Source organism: Melanerpes formicivorus, unplaced genomic scaffold (assembly GCF_026170545.1).
Source record: "Melanerpes formicivorus ecotype bairdi unplaced genomic scaffold, bMelFor1.0.p_v2 SCAF_16, whole genome shotgun sequence".
Classification (NCBI taxonomy): Eukaryota; Metazoa; Chordata; class Aves; order Piciformes; family Picidae; genus Melanerpes; species Melanerpes formicivorus.
In genome coordinates, this window is record NW_027142368.1 from 17,134,688 (window position 1) to 17,159,467 (window position 24,780).

General features: G+C 61.8%; 3 protein-coding genes across 3 annotated transcripts in view; 1 reads left to right on the forward strand and 2 right to left on the reverse strand.

The window, feature by feature from the left end:
- ABTB2 (ankyrin repeat and BTB domain containing 2) overlaps positions 1-2,266 on the reverse strand; it is a 117,702-nt gene extending 115,436 nt beyond the window's left edge. Inside the window, exon 1 of the mRNA XM_068148446.1 lies at positions 1,049-2,266. Coding sequence (XP_068004547.1) covers positions 1,049-1,913 — 865 coding nt within the window. The 5' untranslated portion in view covers positions 1,914-2,266. The remainder of the gene's footprint in view (positions 1-1,048) is intronic.
- Positions 2,267-9,343: 7,077 nt separating this feature from the next.
- On the forward strand, positions 9,344-12,060 carry MPEG1 (macrophage expressed 1). The gene has a single exon (XM_068148447.1). It carries the CDS (start codon positions 9,377-9,379, stop codon positions 11,531-11,533), a length of 2,157 nt encoding a protein of 718 aa, XP_068004548.1. The 5' UTR covers positions 9,344-9,376; the 3' UTR covers positions 11,534-12,060.
- DTX4 (deltex E3 ubiquitin ligase 4) lies at positions 11,982-23,134 on the reverse strand. Its single transcript, XM_068148448.1, is given in 10 exon segments — positions 11,982-14,291; positions 14,649-14,738; positions 15,054-15,215; positions 16,155-16,307; positions 16,594-16,655; positions 16,778-16,865; positions 16,867-16,940; positions 17,067-17,128; positions 18,307-19,030; positions 22,769-23,134. Coding segments are annotated over 10 exon segments (1,860 nt in total). The 5' UTR covers positions 22,980-23,134; the 3' UTR covers positions 11,982-14,057.
- Positions 23,135-24,780: the final 1,646 nt, after the last annotated feature.

Here is a 24,780-nt window from a genome sequence, read left to right on the forward strand (position 1 = left end):
GCTTGTCTCTTGTTACAAGATCATCTTTCCGACAGGACCACGCCACGTGGTGACACAAAAGAGTTAAATTAGAAAGGTACTAAGCATGGAATGTCTGACCAGCAGTCGTGAAACTGTGTGTGGTACCCAGAAGTGTTTTCTAAATTGAATGTTTCTCTGCATTTCCCGTGGAAAAAAATATGGTACTGCTCAGTGTGACAATGCAAGATAAACACCGCCGCCTCTAAGAGAGCTGTCAGGACTTGAGCCTCTCGGATTGCTCCTCAGTCTCCGCGCAAGATGCCAACATTCCTTTATCTGCTTATTTCCTTCACTGCTCCAGCAGTCTGCTTTCTAAACAAATGACAGAGGTAAGCATCTTAATGCTACATTATTCTCATTACTGAGGCACCGTCCTACATACTCAACCGTGGCAAGCCAAGCACAAGCCTCTGTTTAGCCCAGGAGTTAATTACAACACAGGCTCCTGATGAGCTTGAAGGAAGTCTGAGTAACATGTAGTTAGAAGTTTTTGCTCAGAAGCTGAATTCTACCATCGCAAATCAAAACCGTGTTGTTTTCCCTCTCCAGGCTGGATGTGTGAATAGCAACTTCAAGGCGAAGCTGGCAGGTACTGACTAGAATGTAAGTTTCATTTACAAACAACAGCGATGCTCGCCGAAAGTAGCTCCCAAAGCACCTTTCATTCTATGGGAACGGAGAAGCACATTCACATGCCACTTCAGAGGGAAAATGCCTACAACAGCAGCTGGTATGAAGTCAGGAGGTAATGTTGGTTGGGCTGTTGGTTTAGGACAACAGGGTTTGGTTTCCCACAGCCCCTGCACCTCGTATGAGCTGGTACATCTTAAAGCAGGATCATTCTTGCTTGGTGAAGCCCTCACATCTGCTTTACACACACCCAAACCACCACTAGATGCAATTCAGCCAAAACGAAGGGGAAAAATACCAACTCCAACAACAAAACAAACCCAAGTCCGCTGAGAGCAACTCTTCACTGTAAAGGCTGCTAGCACGAAAAGCAGAAAATGTAAAAGAAGGATCTTACCGTTAGCATTTTTCCCACAGATGAGATGCTCGTAAGGCTGCAACACTCCCCAAAGTTCTGCATCGTTGTTGATAACCATCTCCAGGACTTCAGCTGAGATCTCCCCTCCTCCACCATCCGGGCTCTGACTTGCCAAAACCCTCGCCTTGATCTCCTCTACAAGGTTTTCCATGCAAGCAGTTAACGAGATGGCTGCGTACTCGTGGATCCTAACCGAGATCCTGGTGTCCACCATCCACCTGAAGAACCTCCCCACGGAAAAGGTGAGGCCACACCGAGCTGACTTGCCTTTCCTCAGCCCGTCACCCGCGCTCATGCTGTAGAGAGAGAGAGCTTTGACAGTCGCCAGGACGCAGCTTTCCGACAAGGACCAGCTCTGTATGAGCTTGATGGCGCTCTGCACCTCGAACCTGGTGCACTTGGAGTGCATGACGCTGAGGCGCTGCGCTTCCCTGGAGACCCTGATCAGGACGCGCCGCAGGACCTGCGAGAGCCGCCTGACAGCTTCCTGAGAGAAGCCTCTGCTGCTGCCCTCTCCCTTCCCTTTTCTGAGTATTCTTCCAATGTCTTCATCACTCCAAGGATATTCCTCTAGGTCCGGCAGCTTAGGACACTTGGAGAAGATCTCTGCAACCTCGGGGTCTTCCGGCAGGACAGTGTTCACAGTATCCCAGCTGTTGTTCCTACTGTTCATGGAGCCCGAGTAGTACCACCAGTTGCCTCGGTGCTGAGAGGAGGTGAAGGCTTGGGAGTTGGACTTGGAAGAAGAGAGACTGAGGGACCTGCAGGAATCCCCTGCCCCATAACCAGAGTCCAAAGTTAAATCCTCCAGGGTCTTGAGAGTAGAGCTGTATATGCCAGCCATAGGAAAGACGAGCGAAGCCAACCGCAACGAGCACGAAAGGTGAGGCTGGCGCAGAAGCCTCCTGCGCCTACCGAGCCAGAGCCGCCTGCCCCACCAGCAGCTCGGGAGGATTTGCAGCACAGCGGGAAGGAGCCCTCCCCACACGCCGGCTCCGCCGACGACCAACTACCTCCATGGCGCAGGGAGGCTGTGCTCAGCCATCTTCTGCCTCGGGAGGGGAGCGGTTGGCGGCAGCCGGCGGTGGGGAAGCTGAGTCCCGGGCCCGGCCGCCCGGTGGCGGGGCGGGGCGCGGGGGGCGCGGGGCGGGCGCGGGGCAGCGGAGGGAGCCGCGCGGCAGGGCACTTGGCGGCGGCTCCGACTCAACTTCTCCGCGCGGCGCTGCCGGGGAGCTCCGCACGGCCGCATGCAAATCAGCTATGGGAGGAAAGCACCAATCCGCGACGCCGAGCGAGGCGGTCTACGCCAATGAAATCCGATCTGGGCGGTCGCTATGCAAATAGCGCCGGGAGGGCGGGGTGAGGGCTGGGCGAGCCGGGCAGCGCCGCCGGCTTTGCGGAACCGAGCGGCAGCCGGCCCGTCGCTGCCACCGGCTCCGCTTGCCTGCCCACCCTCGGAACTGCACGCGACCGGGCCAGCTCGGGCCCTGTGGCTGCTGCTCGGGGCGAGGGTCGCGCACGCCGGGCCCCGCGGGGGTCACCGCTTGAATGGGGCGATTGTGCGGGGGCCGCGGAGCCAGTGTGGCGGCTCCTGAAAGGAGCTTTTGTGCGGCAGTTTACACAGCGCTGACCTTGAACCGGGAGCTGGGTACGAAACGGAGTGGGCTGGTTTCTGTCTCACTCCCTCCCTCCCTCTTCCCAGGCTGGCGGCGCAGGGTGCGTGGGCCGAGGGTGCCCTCCCGAGGCAGCCCCGGGGAGCGACGGCACCCGCCTGTGGGATCTGGACGTGGTGCGGGAGGCAGGAGAAACCTCACTCTTCTGCGTCGGGTTTTTGCAACTTCATTCTTACCTGCAATTTTCACACCTTTCTGCAAGAAGTAACCACCAGCTCCCTTCCCTAAGATCACAAGTCCACTCAGGGTCACCCTACCATCACCAGACACATTGTGTTTGCACAGGTCGTGGAGCAGTGGGCATGGGTCTGACAAAGACAGCAAATTTAGGAGTCAAACTCTATCCTTCCACTCTCACATCTGTATTTAGTCCTATAAATTAGGTACCATGCCCCACTACAGACTCTTTAGACGTAACTGTCGGTATGTGACTGTGTGGTGCCCATAGAATCATTGAATTCAGGTGGAAAAGGCCTTTGAGGTCATCCAGTCCAACCATCATCTAACTCTGCCTAGTCTGGACCTAAACCACGTCTCTCAGTATCGCATCTCTGGATCTCTTAAACTCCTCCAGAGATGTTTTCTAACTCCTCCTTTCTAAACCAGCGATCTTTTAAGCACCGCATGAGCCATGGAGGCGGAGCCGCACCGACCCGAGTCGAGCCAGAAGGAGCCGAGCGCAGCCGGAAAGAACAGAGCGGAGCCGAGGCGCCGCGTCCTGCCGCTGCCGCTCTCGGGTGAGGGCTCCGCTGTCCAGCCCGGGGGGCACACGCCGCAGAGGATCTCCCCGGGACTCGGCGCCCGGCAGGGTTCTCAGCGGCCGCGGGTCCTGCGAGCCGCCGCTCTTGCGGAGGGGAAGGAGAACCTCTCACATTCGCCGAGAGAGCTTCGTTCTTTTTCTCTCTTACAGAAAGGATTCAGCAAATCGATTGATCAGAGACACGGTTTAGAAAGACATGTTAATAACGGACTTGGAAGTTGCTTCGTAGCTTCCTTTCGGTTTAAATAGAAGAATAGAAAGTCTGCACGTCCGGTGTTCCACAGTCAGCCTAAGCAGCTCGGAGACTGCGGATAAGCGAAACTAAGAGAGCTAAGCCTAAGCGATCTGAGATTTGTAAGGTTTCTAAACTGCCCATAAACGATAGTTGTAGCAAGGATTTAAAACCTTGACCCTCCCCTGTAAACGTCTCTCTCTCAGACGGGGAAACCCTTTCAAAAGCCTCCATTTCTCCTTGTCCTCTTCTTCCCTCCCTGTTTGGGGCCGATTGTCCCAAACCGGCAACTTTCCGCCTGCAGGCGTCTGTACAGCCCTGCGGGTTGCTACGGACGCGGCGCACACGCTCCGGTGCCCCGCGCTCCCTGCCTCACTGCTGCCGCCGTGCGGACACGGGCCGGCACTGCTCGCTGCCGCCGTGCGGACACGGGCTGGCACTGCTCGCTGCCGCCGTGCGGGCAAGGATCGGCACTGCTCGCTGCTGCCGTGCGGACACAGGCTGGCACTGCTCGCTGTCGCCGTGCGGGCAAGGACCGGCACTGCTCGCTGTCGCCGTGCGGGCAAGGACCGGCACTGCTCGCTGCCGCCGTGCGGGCAAGGACCGGCACTGCTCGCTGCTGCCGTGCGGACACAGGCTGGCACTGCTCGCTGTCGCCGTGCGGGCAAGGACCGGCACTGCTCGCTGTCGCCGTGCGGGCACGGGCCGGCGCTGCTCGCTGCCGCCGGGGAACTCTTTATTTCTGAGCAGTGTGAAGGGATCAATAAAAGCTTAAATTTGTACCCCACCACACGAAAGTGCTGACAGGCCCCACGGAGCCTAAGAGGCAGCAGAGAGCCAACTCAGGCTATTTATAGCAAAATTCAGTTGTTGATGGCACACGAACACTTGTGTTTGGGAAAAACAATCAATCTGTCCAAAGCCTGTCCTCTGTTTTGTTCTACAGGAAGGTCAGTGGGGCTCACCTAGAGAGCAGACAAAACCACCAACCTCTGCTCCCAAAGACACTGAGAGCTGAGAGCTTGCTAAAGGAGGTCCTTCCATGAGGCACCTGCCAGGTTTTCTCCTGGGATGATGGGTTTAAAAGCACAAGATGGCATTAGGTGCCCACACTCACTTTTTGTTCCTCCTAGAAATTACGGCAGTCCCACAAACTCAGAAATGACTGAAACACTGCTGAGAGATTGCATTGGGTTGGAAAAGACCTTCAAAGGTCATCTTGTTAAACCCTCCTGCAGGGAGGACACCTCCAACCACATCAGGCTGCCCAGAGCCACATCAAATCTGATCTCGAATGTCTCCAGGGACAGGGTCTCAACCACATCCCTGGGCACCCTCTTCCAGAATTTTACTACTCTAATTGTAAAGAATTTCCTCCTTATGTCCAGCCTTTACCATGCAGTTCACCAGGCTGTTTTCAGGTGATGACTTTAGAATGAGATTAACATCTTTAAAGTGTCACTGTTAGGCACAGAGAGAGCATGGGGAGATGATCCCAGGAGGCAGCTATCAGCTACTCACCCACTGGCCTGCTGCTCCTGGAAGCCCCTCCTGTACCATGATGGAGGGCACATGCCAACAGTCAGGGAGTTCCCCTGACAGCTTCCAGAGTCCCCATTTTCAGTCCCCATTTCCCAACTACCACTGAAACTCCTCTGGAAATCTTTGAGAGGCACTGCAGAAGGGTCACTCAGGATGAGGTTGCAGCGCAGTTCAGAGGTCAGCAGGTACATAGACCCCTTAACCAACTACCATTGGGAGTGGGTAGTTTGAGAAGCCTGCACAGGCCCTGGATGCAGGTTTTTTTCATCCCCTCATCCTCTCCTCTCCCCATCAAGAATTTTCAGACATTTAAGCATTCAAGGCATTAGAGGTGCGGCAGGCAGCGCCGAGCGCTGATGGGGCGGCGGGCACCGAGGCAGACGCTGCAGTACCGATAAGTAAACAGCAGGTGACAGCACTGAGCACAGACGGGGAGGCCCAGGCCGTTACAGCGCTGCAGTACCAAGAATTTACCAGCGGACGGCAGCAGCGAGCACAGACGGGGCACCTCCTGTCGTGGGGGGTGAGCAGCTCAGCTCCGGGGCTGCCTCATTCGCCTCCTCCAGACCAGCACTGCAGCTCTCACCTGCACCCCGAAAGCTCATCCAGTCCAACCGCCCTGCAGAGCAGGGTCACCTGTACCGCATCACACAGGAACGCTTCCAGGCGGGTCTTGAACATCCCCAGAGAGATCCTCCTCTGGCTCTGAGCTGTCCTCCCGCTCTGACCCCCAAAGACTCCTCTGCTTATTTTCCAGCACACCGACAAGGGGTCGGTGACACGAGGGCTGTTGTCTGCAATGCCAAAATGCCTCCCTCCTCGGCTGCCCTGGGCACACCGTGCCTGCAGACAGGCTGCTGGGCAGCTGCAGGTGACGGACAAAGCTTTTGGGGCGCACCGGGGTGTGCCTCAGCCTTTGGCTCCCAGGGGAGGGGAGGAAACAGCCTGATAGCCCCAGGCCACGCCAGGAGCTCCAAGGCCATGCCAGGAGCTCAGACTGCCTGGCCAAGCCTGGGTGGCTCCACCAGAGAGCAGGGCTCTTGCCTTGCTGTGCCTCTCGGAGTGCCTGGCTGCTTGTGGCTGGGGATGAAAACATTTTTGCCTGGGGCTGGTGTGAACTGAAGAGCAACTTGAAGCACTGGTCTGCATCAGGTGGGGCAGGGAACAGGAACAGCCAAAGCTGGCTTCAAGTGCATAGAGGTCAGGTGAGACAGGCTTGCTTGCTGTGCCCAAATGTGTGATGGGCATCACTGGTGCCAGTGGCACAGTGAGACTGTCCCCAAGGGCCTCCTGGGTTGCTCACTGCCTTTGCAGCTCTTTGCTGTGGAGTGACCTGGCCCTGTTGAGATGCCCCTGCAAGTTTGAGGAGATAACTTAGAAACACAGGCTGCAGCTGACTTTGAGGAGAAAGAGCCCTGCTGCCTGGAGGGGCTTTGAGCTGGGGTCCTCCAGGAGGCAGGTCTTGGCCCCACCTCACACCAGGTCTTAATGCAGGGGCAATAATTAACCCAAGCAGCCAGGACCACTCTGCCAGCCAGCCAAAGCCACACCTGCTCTTGGGCTCCTTCAATTACCAGCACATGAGACAGGCACAGCCCCCACAGAATGCCTCAGTCCCCCACAGAAACTCAGGAACCAGGCCAGCTCCTCCAGCAGCTGCTAATAGTCACAGCTGGGAAACAAGAACAAAACTGCAAACAGCTTCACTTTGATGGCTTTTGAACTCACATCTCTCCCCTTCTCCTGGTGAGAAGATTCTCCAGGCTTAGCCTAAAAATAGCAACATCAACCAGGACAAAAGGGAGGGAGCTCGGGCTTTCTCTCTTGTGCAAGTGTCCCCTCCCCTCCCAGGTTTCTGCACAGCCAAGAAAAGCTTCAGTAGCTCTGGGGGGGATGTGGGGGTGTGTGTGTGTACAGAGGGACTCTATTTATTTGTAGACATGCTCTAGACACAGTTTGGATTCAGTCCAGAGCAGTTCCCATGCTCTGCTGCTGAGCAGCAACCCAAGCCAGCAGCCAGCCCCAGGCAGCCAAGCCCTGGGTGCTGTAGGGTGCCTCAAGCTTTTCCACTTTCACCTCAGCCTCAGGTGCTCCCCACAAGCACTTAGGCTCCTGCTCCCTGCTGCTTACAAGCCGTGGCTTTTCTCCTCACCTTTGGTTCCTCCCCCCAGGAGCTTTGCTGCCAGCTGCTGGATTTGGTAGCATCCTTGGGCATTTTTCGTAGGCCACTCACTTTTTACAGCCAGAGCAGCAAACTGTGCTGCCTTCCCAGGCTGATTGATTGCTGACTCCCCAGTGCTGGGAACGAGCAGCAGGGCAAGGCTCTGTGATGCACTGCTGCAGGAAGTCCCAGCCCACTGCAGCCCTGGCATGCTGAGGCACGAGAGCGGTGTGCCAGGGCACCGTGTCCTTGAGGCTTGGGACCTAGGTGGCCAAAGCTCCTCACCAGAGCCAGCAATGGGCCCAGAAGTCAGACCTGGCACCAGCAGAAGTGGCACCAAGAATGTTTTCCATTGCCCCCAGGCATCCCTGCATGCATCCAGCCATCCCAGGCCCTGCCAATCCAGGCTGCATCAGCACCACGGCTTGCCATGAGCAGCCTGTTCCTCTCCTCACCCCAGCCTGGCTGCTGCTGGGGAGCTGCTCCTGTGTGGTGGGGAGACAAGGCAGCTCCTGCCTGCCCTGGGGGGCTTCTCTCCCTCTTCCAAGCCCAGGGCCCACAGCCATCTCCACCCCTGGGTCTCCACCCCTGGATCTCCACCCCTGGATCTCCACCAGGAGCCACTGCTTGAGCTTTAAAGTTGGGTGGCAGTGAAATCCATGGCTAGAGTTTAGGTTAGGCAACCTCCCAGCCCAGTCTGAAATGCAGGTGGCTCCAGATGGTCTATTCAGCAGCCTCCAGGAGCCTTCCCATGCCAGGGGTTTCCAGCTATTTTCAGGGTCCAAGCCTCACACTGGGGCCAGCAAGGCCATCCCCAATGTTCCTGCTGTCTGTTCCCCACCTCCTGGTGTTACCTCAACCTATCTGTGGTCTGTCCTCCCCACCTCCATCACAGCTCTCACTTCAGCCTTGTCCATGCCAGAAGCATCCTGGCAAGAGGAACTAAGCAGCCAAGAAAGGGGAAGTGAGCCTATCCTCATGGAAATCACAGACTTCACATCAGAAGCTGCCTTAACACTTCATTCCCTGAGACAAAGAGCAGCTGCCCTGTGCCAAACTGGGACATGCCCATGTGCCAGCCCCCCTGGGCAGAACCAGCTCAGTATCACTGGTACCAGCTTCCTGTGCCTGAGAAGCCCTGAGCAGGAGGTGCTTTGCCCAGCTTTTGGCACCATGGACACTGGGAGAAGGGCAGAGAGAGGGCAGAGAAGGCTGTAGAGGGTTCTGCCATAGGTGTTGGTGTGGGGATGTACCAGCAGGGACACCTGTGCCAGGGGATGGCCCACATTGAGGGGAACCCCCAGCCCCACCAATGCCTGCCCTGGGGGGCTGGCAGCCTTCTCCCCAAGAGAGAGAAGCATTGCACTGACCCCCACAGCAAAACCACACTGCACCAGCTCCCTGCTTCCTCTCCTTGTCTCTGCCATGAGAAAAGCCTCAGAGTCAGCAGCAAAACTCATGAGACCAGGGTCAGATCTCAGCCCATCATGTGAGTGAGGCTGTGGGGCTGGGGACAGGTCCCTTGTATGGTGCAAAGGAGGCTGAGTCACCCAGGAGCAGCAGAGAGTCATCTCAGGGGGAGTCAGCCAAGCCCCAGCCAAGGGACAGCCACGCGGTGAACCTCCCTGGGTAAAGCAGAGAGCTGAGGGAGAGATTTCTCCCTGCCCCATCCCTGGCAGAGCAGCTTCCAGGAGGGCAGGGGGCTTTTGCCACAGGGAAGCCATGAGCTCCAGACACCTCCAGTTTCTGTGCCCCACCTGCTTGTCTCACGCCGCTGGCTCCCCTCTCACATTCATCAGCTCTCACTTCTGCTTTCCCTTTTGTTCGTTCAGCCCCCAAAGGAGGAACTGCCCAGCAGCTGCACCCCTCAGCCACTTCATTTCCCCAGCTCCTGCCCCACCGCACAGACGTTTGCCGAGGCCCCTGTGCCAGAGCAGCCATGGGCTGGGTGCTGCAGGGGGTCCTGCTGGCGTGGGTGTGGATGGCTGGGGCGAGGGGGGCTGAGCCTTCCCAGGAGCCCTCCTCTGCAGGGTTCCTGGCCTGCAAGAAGGCTCTGGATCTCCCAGGTCTGGAAGTTCTGCCAGGGGGGGGCTGGGATAACCTGAGGAATTTGGACATGGGCAGAGTCTTCAGCCTCAGCTACTCCCTGTGCAGGACCACGGAAGACGGAGCTTACATCATCCCCGACGAGATCTTCACTATCCCTCGCAAGCAGAGCAACCTGGAGATCAACTCCGAGATCATTGAGTCCTGGAAGGATTACCAAAGCCTCACCTCTGCCTCCATCAACCTGGAGCTCTCCCTCTACTCCTTCCTCAACGGCAAGTTCTCCTTCGACTTCCGCCAAGCCAAGACCCAGCAGGTGAGAGACCAGGCGGTCACCACCCGGGCACAGGTCAGGAGCTTGGTTTACACTGCCAAGATCGACCCCGGGGCGGCCCTGGACCAGGGCTTCAAGAGGCAGCTGCTGGCCATTGCCAACCACCTGGAGAGCAACCAGACACGGATGGCCGACTTCCTGGCCGAGGTGCTGGTGCTCAACTACGGAACCCACGCCGTCACCTCCGTGGATGCCGGAGCCACCCTGGTGCAGGAGGATCAGATCAAGGCCACCTTCCTGAGGGACAACTGGGCCACACGCAGCGCGGTCACCGCCTCGGCCAGCCTGGCCTTCCACAGCATCATCAGCCTGACAACAGAGGAGTCCCTGAGCGCCAGCTCCGGGATCACCAAGCAGTACCTGGAGAACCGAACCCACTCCCGGGTGGAGAGCATCGGGGGGCCCCTCTTCTACCCGGGCATCACCCTCAAGACTTGGCAGGAGGGCATCAGGAACCAGCTGGTGGCCCTTGACCGCTCGGGGCTGCCCCTGTACTTCTTCATCACGCCCAGCGCCCTGCCGGAGCTGCCGGCGCCCACGGCCAGGCGGCTGGCGCGGAGCGTGGAGGCGGCCGCCCGCCGCTACTACGCCTTCAACACCTCCCCGGGCTGCACCGACGCCGCCTCGCCCAACTTCAACTTCCAGGCCAACACCGACGACGGCTCCTGCCGGGGCTCCGGGGCCAACTTCACCTTCGGGGGCGCCTTCCAGACGTGCGTGGGGCTGGCCGGCCCCGACGCCGACGCCATGTGCCGGGACTTGGCGCAGCGGAACCCGGCCACGGGAGCCTTCTCCTGCCCCTCCAACTACAGCCCGGTGCTGCTGGGCGCGCAGGAGCGGGAGGAGGGCCGCAGCCGCCTCGACTGCCGCAGCAAATGCTTCCTGAAGTGGTTCTGCCGCCGCCGGTGCCAGGACGTCTTCCAGCTCTCCCGGGTGCGGTTCGGTGCCTACTGGTGTGCCCCAAGCAGCTCGGTGGCGCCGGGGTCAGGGTACCTCTTTGGGGGGCTCTTCAGCACTCGCAGCGCCAACTACGTCACCGGAGCCCAGTCCTGCCCCTCCAGCTACTTCCCACTGAAGCTCTTCGACGAGCTGAAGGTGTGTGTGAGCCAGGATTACGAGGCAGGCGGACCCCATGCGGTGCCCTTCGGGGGCTTCTTCAGCTGCCAGGCAGGGAACCCCTTGGTGAAGCACCAGGGCACCACGGAGGACTCCTATGCCAAGGGCTGCCCCCCAGGCTTCAGCCAGCACTTGGCACTCATCAGCGACAGCTGCCTGGTGCAGCACTGCATCCAGGCTGGCATCTTCACAGCGGGCTCGCTGCCGCCCGCCCGCCTGCCACCCTTCACTCGACCCTCCCCCAGCCTGCCAGACACCGACACTGTGCTGGTGAGCAGTGGGGACGGGGCCAGCACCTGGGTCAGGGATGGGCAGAGCCAAGCCTGGCGGCTGGCCCAGCCAGAAGACGCCCAGCAGGCGGCAGAGATGCTGAGGGGCCGGGGGCTGACGGGGGGCGAGGTGGCCGGGGTCACTGCAGCAGTCCTGGCAGGGCTGGCCACCATCCTGGCCACCCTCTGCTACAGCCGCCGGAGGCACAAGGCGAGGGGGTACCAGAGGGTGGCTGAGCAGCACAGCCCAGCAGCTGCCCACCCCGGGGACAGCACTGTGCTGAGCATGGGAGAGGGCTACCAGCAAGAGTCCGAGGGGCCAGCAGCGTAAGCATCTGCTCCCCACCACTTGCCAGGCAATGCCTTGTGCCTGAAGCCCAGGCAGAGCCCCCTGCCCACCCTCCTTCCCACAGGTAGAGCTGCACAGTGCCACCAGACCCCTGCCCCTCACCTCCTGCAGCTGCCCACGGTGCCCCTAGGCTGACCCCTCACGAGGTGCCAGGCCTTGGCCCTCCACCGGATCCCCAAGCTCCAGCCTCAAGCACCTGGGAGGCTCCATGGCCCTTCAGACATTCCTTGCCCCCTGCTCTTGAAGGCCAGCTCCCAGGGTCAATCTGGCACCAGTCTCCTCCACGGCTATCCCTCCAGCAGCTCCTCCTGCACCTCCAGGGCTACACCTCCATGGAGATGGGGCCCCAGGGCGAGGTGCTGCAGGGCTGGAGCCCCGGGGAGTCGACCTGTGGCAGGTGTGTCCCCCAGGGCAGCCACACACACGCATGCAGGGAGCACGGAGCAGCTTTATTTCAGCCAGCAGCTGACTGTGTAGGCAAAAGAGCATTAAAAAAGAAACCAAAGGCTGTGAGGAGGTTGTGTCATGCTGTGAGAAGTCACCCTGGCACCCAGGCACGGGGGGGGATGCTCCCTTCCTCCCCCCACATCATGGGAGGGTTTTGCATAGCTCCAGCCAGGGGTTTTTTAATGCAGTGAGGAAAACCCCAGGGCTTGGGCAGGGGGGAAGGAGAAATCACACTGCTGCCCCCCCCCAGGCTGCAGAGCCACCCCAGGAGGCTTCTGTTCTCCTGGGGCAAGAGGCTTGCTCCCTTGAGGTAGAAAAGAACATCCCCTGCTAAGGGCAGTTGGAAACAGAGCAGCACAAAGGGGCAGCCAGGGGGATGAGAGGGCCTGGCCCCCACCCCCCCGGTGCCACCTCACTCACCTGGGCACACAGACGACGGACAGAAGACAACAGAGAGGCCAGGCCGTGCAGTGCCCCCTGCCATCTGCTTTATTGATGCCCTCTCCCCTCTGCAGAGTGCCTGGCTGGGGCTGACACATTTCCCAGCCCAGGGAGAAGAAACAACATCAAGGACAACAGAGTGATGCACAGCAGGGTGCCCCCCCCCATCCCACACTGCCATCCCCTGGGACACAGGGCAAGGTGACCCCCCCAGGAAAACCAGGAGGTGAACACAACAGACCGGGCTGGGAGACCCCAGGCTGCCCTGGGAGCAATGGTGCAGGGCTGGGGGCAGCCTGGGCAGTGCCCTCCACTTGCTCTCCAAGCCTGGGGCTCTTGTGAGCTTAGGGACAGGAGCACAGCCAGCCCCTGCCACCGAGGAGAGTGCCCTGCAGGGCAGTCAACAAAGCCATGCAGACCTCCACCACAGGTGACTCTAAGAGGCCCTATGAAGTCCCCAGGGGCTAGCAAGGGCTCCAGGATGTCATGCAACACCCACCCCCTGTTACCCATGCTCCCCTCCCCACATCAACCACCCTGGCCCCAGCCCACCACCGCTGTGCCAACCCCCTTCCAGCCAGCTGCCCACCACCACCCCTCAGAGAGTGCTAAGACCCAGTGGGAAGGGGACCCACACTTGCACCTGGCCCCATGGGGACCCACTGGCAACAGCCCCACTGTGGGGCACTGACCCCTTTTCAGGGTGAGGAGTCCCTGCAATAGGGGAGTGGTGCTCCCCCCACTCCCCACCAAGTGCCACAGGGCTCAGCCTCCAGCCTGGCCACAGCACTGAGCTCTCCCAGCCCCCAGCTCACCTCCCCAGCCCCCAGCACCTACAGACACAGATACACAACACAGCCCCAAAAGGTGAGGTATAGATAGAGTCACACAGGGACACCCCCATGAGAAGTTCCAGGAACCAACTACAGGAGGGTGGCAAACAAGCCAAGAGACCTCTGCCCCTGCCCCTGCTTCCTGCCCCCCAGCAGCCCCTCCCCAGGGGGTGCAGCCCAGGCAAGGGGACCCTGCAGGGCACAGGTCAGACACAGCCAAGAGGAGATGGGGGCACAGGGCTGGGGGACCCAGCTGAGGCAGACCTGGGCCCCCCAGCCTCCACGGACACAGGAGAGCCATGAGGAGGGACCAGACCAGACAGGACAAATGAACAAGGAGACAGTGGGGGGACAAGGCAGAGCACGGGGGACTCCTGCGGGTCCCACTCCCACCCGAGGCCAGGTCCCACGCCCAGGTGGGTGTCAGGGGCATGAAGCCAGCCTGGGATCATCCCAAGCATGAGGAAGGAGGGCATCCTGGCACCCCTCAAGCCCTCACCATGGTGGCAGAGGGGATAGGACACTAGGCAGAGGGTACAGCCAGGCCAGCACAGAACACTGTGGCTCCCTCCCCACCAGAGTGAAGGGGACAACCTAGCAGACCTGCTCCCACATTCCTGGCCAGCCTGGAGATGCTCCCAGTGGGCAGTGCCACCAGGACTGGGGGGCTCTAGGTGCCCCCTGCAAAGCCTCCAGGTGAGTTTCTCCAGCAGCTTTATCCTCGGGAGGTGGGGAGGGCGGACGAGGGGCACAGGCGCCCCTTCCCTTGCCTCCCTGCTGCCCTCTCAGTCCTTCTCCTGTGCCAGGCTCTCCTCTGTGATGCCCTGGGCTGCAAGCTCAGCGAGGACATTGTCCAGATAGTTGATGTCAGGGTAGCCATGGCCAGTGAGGTTGGATCCAAACTCTGTCTTGTGGTGGATCTCGTTCCAGATCACCGTGTCCGACTCGCCGGTGGTGCTGGAGGTCCCAATGGCAAAGATCAAGCGGCGGTCCCAGGCCACCAGCAGCAGCTTCAGTACCTGTGGAAGGCAGAGGTGAGGCAGGCAGCAAGGGGAAGCACTCACTCCTGACCATCCTGGCACAATCCAGCAACGTGCACAACCCACAGCAACGCCCTCCAGGCAGCTCCAGAGCCCAGCTGTTGGGTCCTGCTCCAACCAACTCAGCAGGACCAGGCTGCAGAGCTCCCCCAGCACGTGGGAGTGCCACCAGGCTCCTCCTGTGCAGCACACCGGATGGGCCACCAGGAAAACCTCCACCCAGGTCTGCAGGCATAAGCCCAGCCTGCTTTTTGCAGTGCTCCAAAGAGCTGCTGACTCCCTCTCCCTCCCAACACCCCCCTGAGCATGCCCTGGCCAGCTGAGCCAGCCCCTCACCTTCCTGCCCTTCTCGCTGTCGGGCAGGTAGCAGTGCCGGGGGAAGCCGCGGGCGGTGAAGCTCTTCCCAGGGTTTGGATGCTCTGGTCCCTGCAGTGTGTGGAGTGGGACAAAGCCCCTTTGGAACTCAGCAGGATGCTCTGGGCACAGTGTAACCCCCCACCCTCAGTGGGTGGCCCTAAACACCAGCAAGCAGGCAGGGCCAAGGCTTTCCTGCAGCTGTAGCCCAGACTCTGCACATCTGTATGGGTGTGCAGCTCCAGGGACATCACCCAGCCCAGAACCCCCAAGTCCAGGCATGAGCTGCAGCATGACCCAGAGGATGCAGCAGCGGTGACAAGGGCCACCAGCCCCCACAGGGGACAACCACCCCTGCACCCTCCTGAGCATAGGGCCAGGCCACACCTGCACCCCCGGGGGGATGTTGTAGATGATGCGAATGGTTTTGCACTCGGAGTGGCCAGGCAGGGCATGAGGGATGATGTGATACTCCATCTTCCCCGGGGGCTGCGTCCCTGTCTTCACCCCATAGATGGTTTTACAGGTGGGACACTGCAGGCTTCCATCCTGTGAGCAGGGAGAGAAAGGAACATAATGAAACCAGAATCCTGCAGGAGCACACCGGCCTGGGCACTGACGCTGTGCTCGTGGAGGCAGTCACCTCGAAACCACTCAGGGAGCAGGGGGTAGGGCTGGGAGGATCTGCTACAGTCACCCAACTTTGACCAACACCCCAAGGCCTGCACCGCCCCTCCTGTTTCATAGTCTGTGATCACAGACTCACAGAATGCCAGGGGCTGGGAGCGACTCCAGAGCTCATCCAGTCCAACCCCCTGCCCGAGCAGGAGCACCCAGAGCAGCTCACACAGGAACACAGCCAGGTGGGTCTTGAACATCTCCAGGAAGGAAACTCCACCACCCCCCTGGGCAGCCTGCTCCAGGGCTCTGTCACCCTCACAGGGAAAAGCACTTTTCCTCCTGTTTCCATGGAACTCCCTGTGCCTCAGCTTCCACCACTGCCCCTGTGCTGCCCCTGGGCCCACATGATGCTGTAGCCCCAGGACCCTACAGTCCTCCCTCCTCTCCCTACCTCTGCCCTAGGATTTGGTGGAATGCATTTTGCTGTGAGAGCTGAGCACAAAGGCCGTTTGCAGGAGGCTCAGGAAAGTCCACCTACAGCTGGAAAAGCACTGCCCAGCACCAGATGTGAGGCTCTGCTCAAAGAGGCAGGGATCAAAGTTCACTACCACTGAACCCAGGAAGGAATGCAAGGAAGTAAAACTGGGCACAGTGGGAGGGGAGAACACACCCACGCAGCCCTGGCTTCTGCTTTCCTGCTCCCAAGTGCTTGCTGCTGGTAAAAGGTAAAACTCTCTGCTCAGAATGGGGAAGTCAGAGTCCTCTGGGGCAGCAGGACTCAAGCACAGTCCCACTAAGGGCAGGTAGAGCTCAGCACAGGTCACTGAGCCGGGGGCTGGGGCATCCCCTGGGGCTGCAGCCCTGCACCTTGTTGCCGTTGTTGTACATGGCGACCAGGCAGTGGAGGTGGAAGATGTGTCCACACTTCACCAGCTTCCCCACCAGGTCAGGCTTGACGGTGGGCTGGGGTCCCTTGTAGCCAGAGGGTGCAGAGAGGCGCTCCATGCAGATGGTGCAGTCCTGCACAGAAGAGGAGGAGAGGGTTCAGCTGCACGGATGCAGTCAGAGCCTCGCCAAGGACGCAGGGCTGAGGAGCTGCCCTGCTCCTGCCCAGGAGCCAGCACCTACCCCTGGCACGGTGCCACCACCCTGGGCCAGCCAACGGCAGAGCCCTCTGTCAAGGGGGACAGGCACAGGGCAGAGACAGGAAAGGCTGCAGGAGGCCCCTGCACAGCACCAGGGCATCACCCACGTCCCCAGTCACTCCTCCCAGAGCAAAGCACCCCAGGGACCCCTCTGGCCTCACCTCATCCAGCGGGTGCCGCACCTTCTGCAGGTATTTCTTCAGCACCTCCTCCGGGGTTTTACCTGCGGGGGGCCAAGGGTCAGGGGGGCAGCACAGGGCAGAGCCGCTGCCGGCAGGAGGGGACAGAGGAGCGGGTAGGGAGGGTGGCACAGGAGCTGGGGTCAGCTGGCAACGTGCCCCTCACCCTTCTTGGCCTGCTTCTTTGTGGTCTTGCGGCAGGTGTGGGAGATGCCAGGGATGGACTGGATCTCGCTCTTGCTGACGGGGGGGGGGGTGCAGCACCAGCTTGGGGGGCCGGGTCAGGCACACGGGCAGCCCGGCCGCGCTCATCAGGATCCCTGTGATCCCTGCGGGAAGGGGTTTGAGACCGCACTGAGCCTCCAGCGCCGCTCCACAGCCCACCCCTGGGGCTGACCTGCCCCCGGGAAGGACAGCGCGGAGCCGCGGGCGCCCTGCTGCAGCCTCCTCCTCACCTGCCAGCGCTGGGTTGACCGGGCTGGAGCCAGTGAGGTTCTTCACGGGGACAGTGGGGACCCTGTGAGGAGCCAGCAGAGACTACGTCAGGGCCATCCGCAGGCACCCAGCTCCCCACAGCCCCCAGGGGCCAGCGAGGGCCAGACAACAGTTGCCTGAGCAACTGCACGAGCCCTGGCTGGAGAGAGAGAATGCAGCGAGAGGGCGACGGTGCCCCCCCTGCTCCGACGGTGCCCCCCCTGCTCCACCGCCGCCCCCCCTGCTCCGACGGTGCCCCCCCTGCTCCACCGCCGCCCCCCCTGCTCCGACGGTGCCCCCCCTGCTCCGACGGTGCCCCCCTGCTCCGACGGTGCCCCCCCCTGCTCCGCCGCCGCCCCCCCTGCTCCGACGGTGCCCCCCCCTGCTCCGCCACCGCCCCCCCTGCTCCGACGGTGCCCCCCCTGCTCCACCGCCGCCGCCCCCTGCTCCGACGGTGCCCCCCTGCTCCGCCGCCGCCCCCCCTGCTTCACCGCCGCCCCCCTGCCCCACCGCCCCCCCCGCTCCGCCGCCCCCCCTTCTCTGGCTCTTCACAAACTCCGCCCGCATCTCCATTCACAGCCCCTCTTTGTCAGCGCTCCCCGGGACGGGCTGCTGAGGGCTTTTCCCCCCTTTTCTCCTACGGCCACGCCGCTGCCGCAGCTCTTTCCCCCTCCTCCCCTTGGGGCTCTCTTCCATGGGAAAGTTTTCCTGCGGGTCAGGAGCGGAGGGAAGGGGGAGGACGGAGAGGGAGAGGAAAGGGGCCAAGCTGCGACAGAAGGCTGACGGCAGAGCCAGACAAAGGGGAGAAACAGACTCGTTAAGTGCCCACCCCCTTGGAAGAAAAAAGTATCTTCAGAGCGGGGAGGTCTGGAGGGACCCCTTCTCATGGGGCTTGAATGGCTTTTCTTTGGGCCTTTCGCAGTCCCCCACCCATCCCCTGCCACCAAGAGAAAGGGCAGCCTGAGCCTCCTCATTGAGATGCAGGAGCCGCACCAGCCCTGCTCCAGTCCCTGGGCACCCGTGGGGAAGGGGCCCAGCAGAGCCCTCCGTCTGCAGAGGGACTGCCAAAGCCCTCTCCCACCGGGCTCCGGGGTGACAGCACCTCTGCAGCGGGCAGCTCCATGGCACTGTGGCCTCCCTGCACCCTGGCAAAGGGGGAAAGCAAAACCACACTGCCCTGTTCTCCCCACAGCTACCCCTCGCTGGCATGGCAGGACTCACCCAGAAGCGATCAGCACCCGGGACTGGGCGATGGCCAGGCGCTGGAGGTGGCTGCGGTTCAGGGTGCCCAGGGCAGGACGGGAGGCCTTGGCACTGCCCGCACCAGGGGGGCTGGCGGTGGAGCTGGCCAAGCTCAGGGCAGGAGTGCTGGCTGCCTGCCGCCGGCCTCCTTGGGCTGCCAGCGGCTTCAGCGTGCCACGCACCGTGGCTGTGCCGTCAGGCGCCTTGGGCCCTGAGGCCGGAGCCGGCGCTTTAGGAGCGGCGGGCGGCGCAGGGGGCGCCTTACGGGGCTGGAGGGTGGCAGCGCCAGGGCCAGCGGCCGAGACGGTGGCTTTGACGCTCATGACCAGGAGACACTGGGGACAGGCGCAGGCGGGCACGGGGGGCGCCGCCGCCGCCCCGGGGCTGGCCGGCCAGGACTGCGACTTGGGCAGGGTGCCCGAGACCAGGGGGTAGACCATGTCGAGGCGGCGGCGGATGCGGCGCTGGCGCTGGGTCTGGCGGTTGATCTGGCCCATGGTGGCGAAGTCGATGACGTAGCAGAAGCCGATGGCGCTCAGGTCCACCCAGGGGTGCTGCTTCTCGTAGGCGCGCTGGATGGTGATGCCCACGTCCATGTCGTAGGGCGTCCAGGAGCCGCTGTCGTTCTCCCACTCCCACACCACTCCCTTGCCCGGCGCCGACGAGGGGTCATAGTAGCTGCGCCGCACCGGGCGGATGGTGCCTGAGGGAGGGGGAGAGGTGACATCAGACCCTGGTGCTGGCATCCAGCAGGGAGTGAAGCCACCCCCAGCCTGCCCCATCAGTGCCATTCAGCACGGGGACAGGAGGGCTTTGCAGCTCGGCTGTGCTGTGGCTTCCCCGGGCTGCTGCTGCTGGCGCAGCAAAGAGGCCAGAGAGCCCCTGGGCCTTACGTGCCTGGCACTGGGGGGCACCCCCAGCATAAGGGAAGGGCAGGTTTCACCCCCATCAATCAGTGGCGGTGGTTTGCCCTCCCAGCCCCAGTGTGCAGTCACTCAGCATCGGTGGTGAAACACAGAACCACAAACTTAGCTACTCCAAGATGCTCCCAGGGCCCTCCCACAGGAGCCTGGCAAAGCCAGACAGGTAACCAGCGGGCGTCCTGCAGCGCCTGCCACAGCCCTGTCTCCCTCTCAGCTCCAAACCAGGATGAGGAAACGCAAGATTGACAGGGCAGCTGTAAGCCCCGCGGTGGTGACGTGCAGGCACCCACATGTGCAGAGGTGGAAGCCTTGTGCCAGCCTAAAGCTGCCACACAGCCCCACTGCCTGTGGCTGCCAAGCTGGCCCAGGATGAAAAATCAGCCCACAGCACAAGGAAAATCCATGCAAGGCTAAGCAAAGGACTTGAAGTGGGGCCCCATGTCCAGCCCCTGCTCCCTGTCAGGGAGCATTAAGAGTAGGATGGGAGCACAAAGCATGAAGGCTTTGTAGTTTGCATCCTTATTTTTGCCAGGCAGTTCCTTTCCCACCACTCACAGTCGAGAGGGACACACTGGGAACGCAGACACAAAGTTAGGAAGCTCCTACAATGAGGCAAAAGCTTTCCCCTTCAGGACATTCCACAGCAGGGCAGGCTAAGTACGGCCGGGCTCAGCCCTGGGGTCCCATCCTAAACCTGCCACGAGCACCCAGAGCTGCTTGGTTAAGAGGTGAGAGGAACTGACCAGCACCACTGACCCCACGCCATGCCACAACAGCCCATGCCAGCAGCAGCAAAACCCAAGGAGAAGAAATGAGAAGTCTGCTCCTCGGGCTTTTACCATGTCCAGGGTAAAGCCTGCAAGCAGGGCAGCTCCTTTTCACTCCCCTCCCTCGGCTGGGAACAGCCCCCAGGCAGGACCACTCCCCAGCAAGAAGTGGGCAAAAAGGAAAAGCTGTTTAATAGTGCTAATGACAGCTGCACAGCCAGCACCCTGCCAGGGATCTTGGGGTGCAGCTACACACCCAGCACCCTGCCAGGGATCAGGGGTGCAGCTACACACCCAGCACCCTGCCAGGGATCAGGGGTGCAGCTGCACACCCAGCACCCTGCCAGGGATCAGGGGTGCAGCTGCACACCCAGCACCCTGCCAGGGATCAGGGGTGCAGCTACACACCCAGCACCCTGCCAGGGATCAGGGGTGCAGCTGCACACCCAGCACCCTGCCAGGGATCAGGGGTGCAGCTACACACCCAGCACCCTGCCAGGGATCTTGGGGTGCAGCTACACACCCAGCACCCTGCCAGGGATCTTGGGGTGCAGCTACACACCCAGCACCCTGCCAGGGATCAGGGGTGCAGCTGCACACCCAGCACCCTGCCAGGGATCAGGGGTGCAGCTGCACACCCAGCACCCTGCCAGGGATCTTGGGGTGCAGCTGCACCCCAGGCCGGGGCAGTCCTTCGCAGGGGCCCCGAGGGGAGCGCAGCTGCTGGCAGCGGCGGCAGGGAGCGGGGCCGGAGGGGCGCAGGGCAGTGATTTATCCTAATCCGGCGCGGGGCGGGGAGGGCAGCGGCGGCATGCGGCATCTGGCAGCCCCCGAGCAGCGGTGTGGGAATGCCGAGCGTCCCCCAGCCCGGCACAGCCAGCCGGCCTCCCATTCAGCAGGGGAAGAAAAGGGACAATAGCTATTCAGGGCTCGCCAGGGTCGCGACCCTCCCAAATCAGAGCTTTTAATGACCCAAAATACCAACATCCCCAGCAACCCAGGGACAGACAGAACAATTCCCCTTTCAGGCCTCCTCCCTTGCTGACAATAGCCCCCAGAGGCTGGCCCCCAGCCTCGCGGCAGAGGTCCCTTGGCCCCCACACCCCTCTGCAGGAGAGGGTCACTGCCAGCCCCTAGGGCTGCTGCGGGAAGGACAAAGAAGGGTGTCCAGCGTCTCACTACATCAAACACCTTCGTGGGGGTGTCAGCAGAGGCACAAGTCTCCGGTGCCAACCTCTTCCCCATGGGTGCCCGTGTCCCACATCCCAGTTCCCCCCAGGGCCATACGTGTCTCACCACAGGGACAGTCCTCCTCATCCTCACTGCCCTGCTCCCTCATGCACCTGCTTGTTGCCTCCCCACCCACAAATGCCCCCCTTTACCTGACCAAGCCATCACCCTCGGGGCTCCCCCACCTGCCAGTGCCTTCCCTAAGCATCCCTCCACCTGCCTGTGCCTCCAACCCCAGGCACCCTCATGGGCTGCCATGACTCAGAGCAAGATTTGGCCCCCAAGTACCAAATGGCACCAGGCCTTTGGGGTTGATGATGGCTCAAAGAGCCCTGGGAAGGGTTTGCAGGGGACAGGTGCTGCACACAAAGGGAATCCTGGCTAGGAGAACAGAACATAGTGTGCAGTAGGGCACAAGGAGGCTGGGCAGCATGACCCCCAGAGGAGCCAGGGACACGTGGGCAGTGCTGGGCAGCATGGGATACAGCAAGCACCTAGGGACCAGGCAAGCCCAGACTGCAAGGGCTTAGGCAGCACAGGACTGGGCAGCGAGAAGCAGAGCTGTGAGACTGCAGCACAGACAGAGCAGGATGGCGTGAGGCAAAGCCAGGTGCAACCTGGGACCAGACAACGCAACCTGGGACCAGACAACGCAACCTGGGACCAGGGAGCACAACGCAGCCGTGCCCAGCAGCACAGCACAGCTCAGTACAGCCAGCAACGCACCAGCAGAGCAGGCGATGGGATGTAAGGCAGGGCAAAGCAGCACAATGCAATATGGGACCGTGAAAAGCAACGCAGCACAAGCCAGCTCCAGATCAGGCAGTGCAATGCAGCATGGGACCCAGCAGCACAGCATTGTGCAACACCGTGCAATGCAATTCCAGGTCAGGCAGCGCTGTGCAATACCAGACCCGGCTGCAAAGCACTGCACGATGCAACTCTACGCCAACCACTGAAATGCAGTAAGGGACCTGGATGCACAGGAGACTCAGATCAGTCGTCAGGCAGGAAAGCACCTGACCGGGCAAGGCAGCACGGGGCCTGGCACCGTGACCCCGTGCCGCAAGGGACCGGGACCGGGCAGCTCCGGACGGGACCCGCCGGCACTGAGCGGTGCTGCGAACTGCAGCGCTGGGAGCACGAAGCGGGGCGAGACCAGGAGGGGCTGGGCAGCACTGGGAGGCACGACAAGGCGCAAAGCCACTCCAGGGCAGGCAGCACTGGGCAGCGCCAGGCCGGCGAGCCGCAGGCAGCGGGGAGCGGGCAGCGCTTCGCGGCGCCGAGCACCGCAAGGCCAACCCGCGGAGCCCGGGCAAGGTGCAAAGCAGAGCGGGTGCCGGCAGCGCAGGGCAGCGCAGGGCAGCGCAGGGCAGCGCAGGGCAGCGCAGGGCAGCGCAGGGCAGCGCGACCGCAGGCCGGGAAAAGCCGGCGCAGGGCCCAGCAGGGCCGGGCTGGACAGGGCAACGCGCACCGGGACGGGAGCGGCTGCCCGGCGGCCGTCCCCCGCGGCGGACTCACCGGTGTCCTGGCGGAACTGGTGCATGGACTGCAGGTCGATGATGTACGGCGCCAGGCGGCTGTCGGCCTGGCCCAGCACCACGCTGCCCCCCGCCCGCGGTCCGGCTCTGGCCACCGCCTCGATGTGGTGGCTGACAGCGGGGCTGTAGGGCCGCCAGCGCCCGTGCTCGTTCAGCCATTCCCACACCACCACGGCCGAGGCCAGCAACATGGCTCCGCCGCCCCGGCCCGCCGCTGCCCCCGGCTCCGGCTCGCCGCTGCAGCCCGCCCCGCCGGCACTCGCATGCTCGGCGCCGCGCCGGGCTCTGCCTGCCCCCGCCCCGGGGCCGGCCGCCGAGCGCCGCGGAGCGAGGCCGCCCCTCAGCGCCGGGCGGACCGCAGCGCCGGGCGGCCCCGCCCCTGACGTCACCGCGCCCGGCCGCGGCCCGGCGGCACCGAGCATCCCGCCGCGGGGCCGGGAGGGGCGGGCAGCGCGGCGGGGCCCGGCCGCTGCGGCCAGGGGCGGGGCGACCCCGTACCAGAGCCCGGGGCACGCAGCACCCCCTGAGCCCCAGCCCTGCAGCCCGAGGACCCCCCCGGTGCCCCGCACACCCTCACCCTGAGATCCCGGGGTCCCTGTGGCTCACCCTGCACCCATGGGACCTCTTCCAGTGCACCCTGCAGTCCAAGGACTCTACTGGTGCCCCCCACCCCTGAGACCCCAAGGTCTCTGTTGTCCCATAGCCTTTACTAAGATTGCAGCCTCAGTGCTGTAAGAAGACCCTCGCCTGCTGGCCCCAAGCCCACCAGCAGCAGGAACCAAGGTGGGGAGGGTGTTGCACGCCCAAGCCAAGGCAGGACCCTGCAGACAAAGCCTACTTTACATGGTGGGGCAGAGAAACATGACCTGAGACATCTCCTTCCTTGCAGTGCAGCACCTGTGGGGAGCAGGCTGGTGTGCCACCCCCAGCCGTGGTCCACAGCACATTAGCCATGGGGGTAGGACTTGTCCTCCCTCAGGCTCTTCCTTCCTGCCTCCAGACTCAGCAGCTTCACTCACCTCCAGACACCCAGCTCAACTCACCTTCAGCCTGGGACAATGCAAGTCCAAAGGGCCTCCTGTCAGCAAGGGAGCTTCACTGTCAGGTGCCCCTGCTCTGACCAAATCAGTTACCAGGGATTCCCTCCACAGCTGCAGCTGAAGCAGGGCACTGAAACCCAGCAGGCTCAGGGGGCACCAGCTCCCTGCTGCATGGAAGGGGCTTGCCAGGGAGGAAAGCTTGAGCCTTGGAGTGCCAGCCAGACCATGGGGGTTTGAAGTAGGGTTTGCTTTTGCACATGCTCCTGGGCACAGTGGCCATTTCAAAGCAGTTCTGGGCGCTTTACAAACACTTTTTTAGCTGCTGGAGAAGCAGCAGCAAGGAAGGAATAAGCAAGGTTACAGAAGTGGCAAATTGCACTGCAGGGCACAGCCTAGGGAAGCTGCAGCACCATCCTGATCCACCTTCAATACCCTGCTTGGACTCACGGGGTGTGATTGTAGCAGGCAGAGCTCAGCTCTCAGCAGCACCTGACCTGGAAGGATTGAGTTGCATGGATCTGTGCCAGGGCTGGGGCTGGCTCCTCAGAAGTGGCCTCATACCCAGGCTACTGCAACGGGGAAAGAGTGGTCTGTTCCTGTCTGCTGGGGTGGCAAGGTTCAGGGACAGCCATGCAGCAGTTGAGAGGGACACACCTGCCTCTGGGCAACAAGGGGCAGCGGGCAGGCGAGGATGCCAGCACTTGCCCTCTGCTGAGCAAGGAGGTGCACAGGGAGAAAAGTTAAGATGGCTTCAAGTGCACAAAGCAGGCAAGAGTGGGAAGCAGAAATATTTGTGGGGCAAAGGGACTTTGACTAATCCTGAGAAACAGAAAGGCCTGAAGCTGTTAATCCCAAGTGCGGGAAAGCAGAAACACCACAAATAATCCCTCCTGAGCTGCCAAGCTGCGGTCAGGCAGGAAGGTGCTCGCTCCTCCCCTTGGGTCTCACCCAC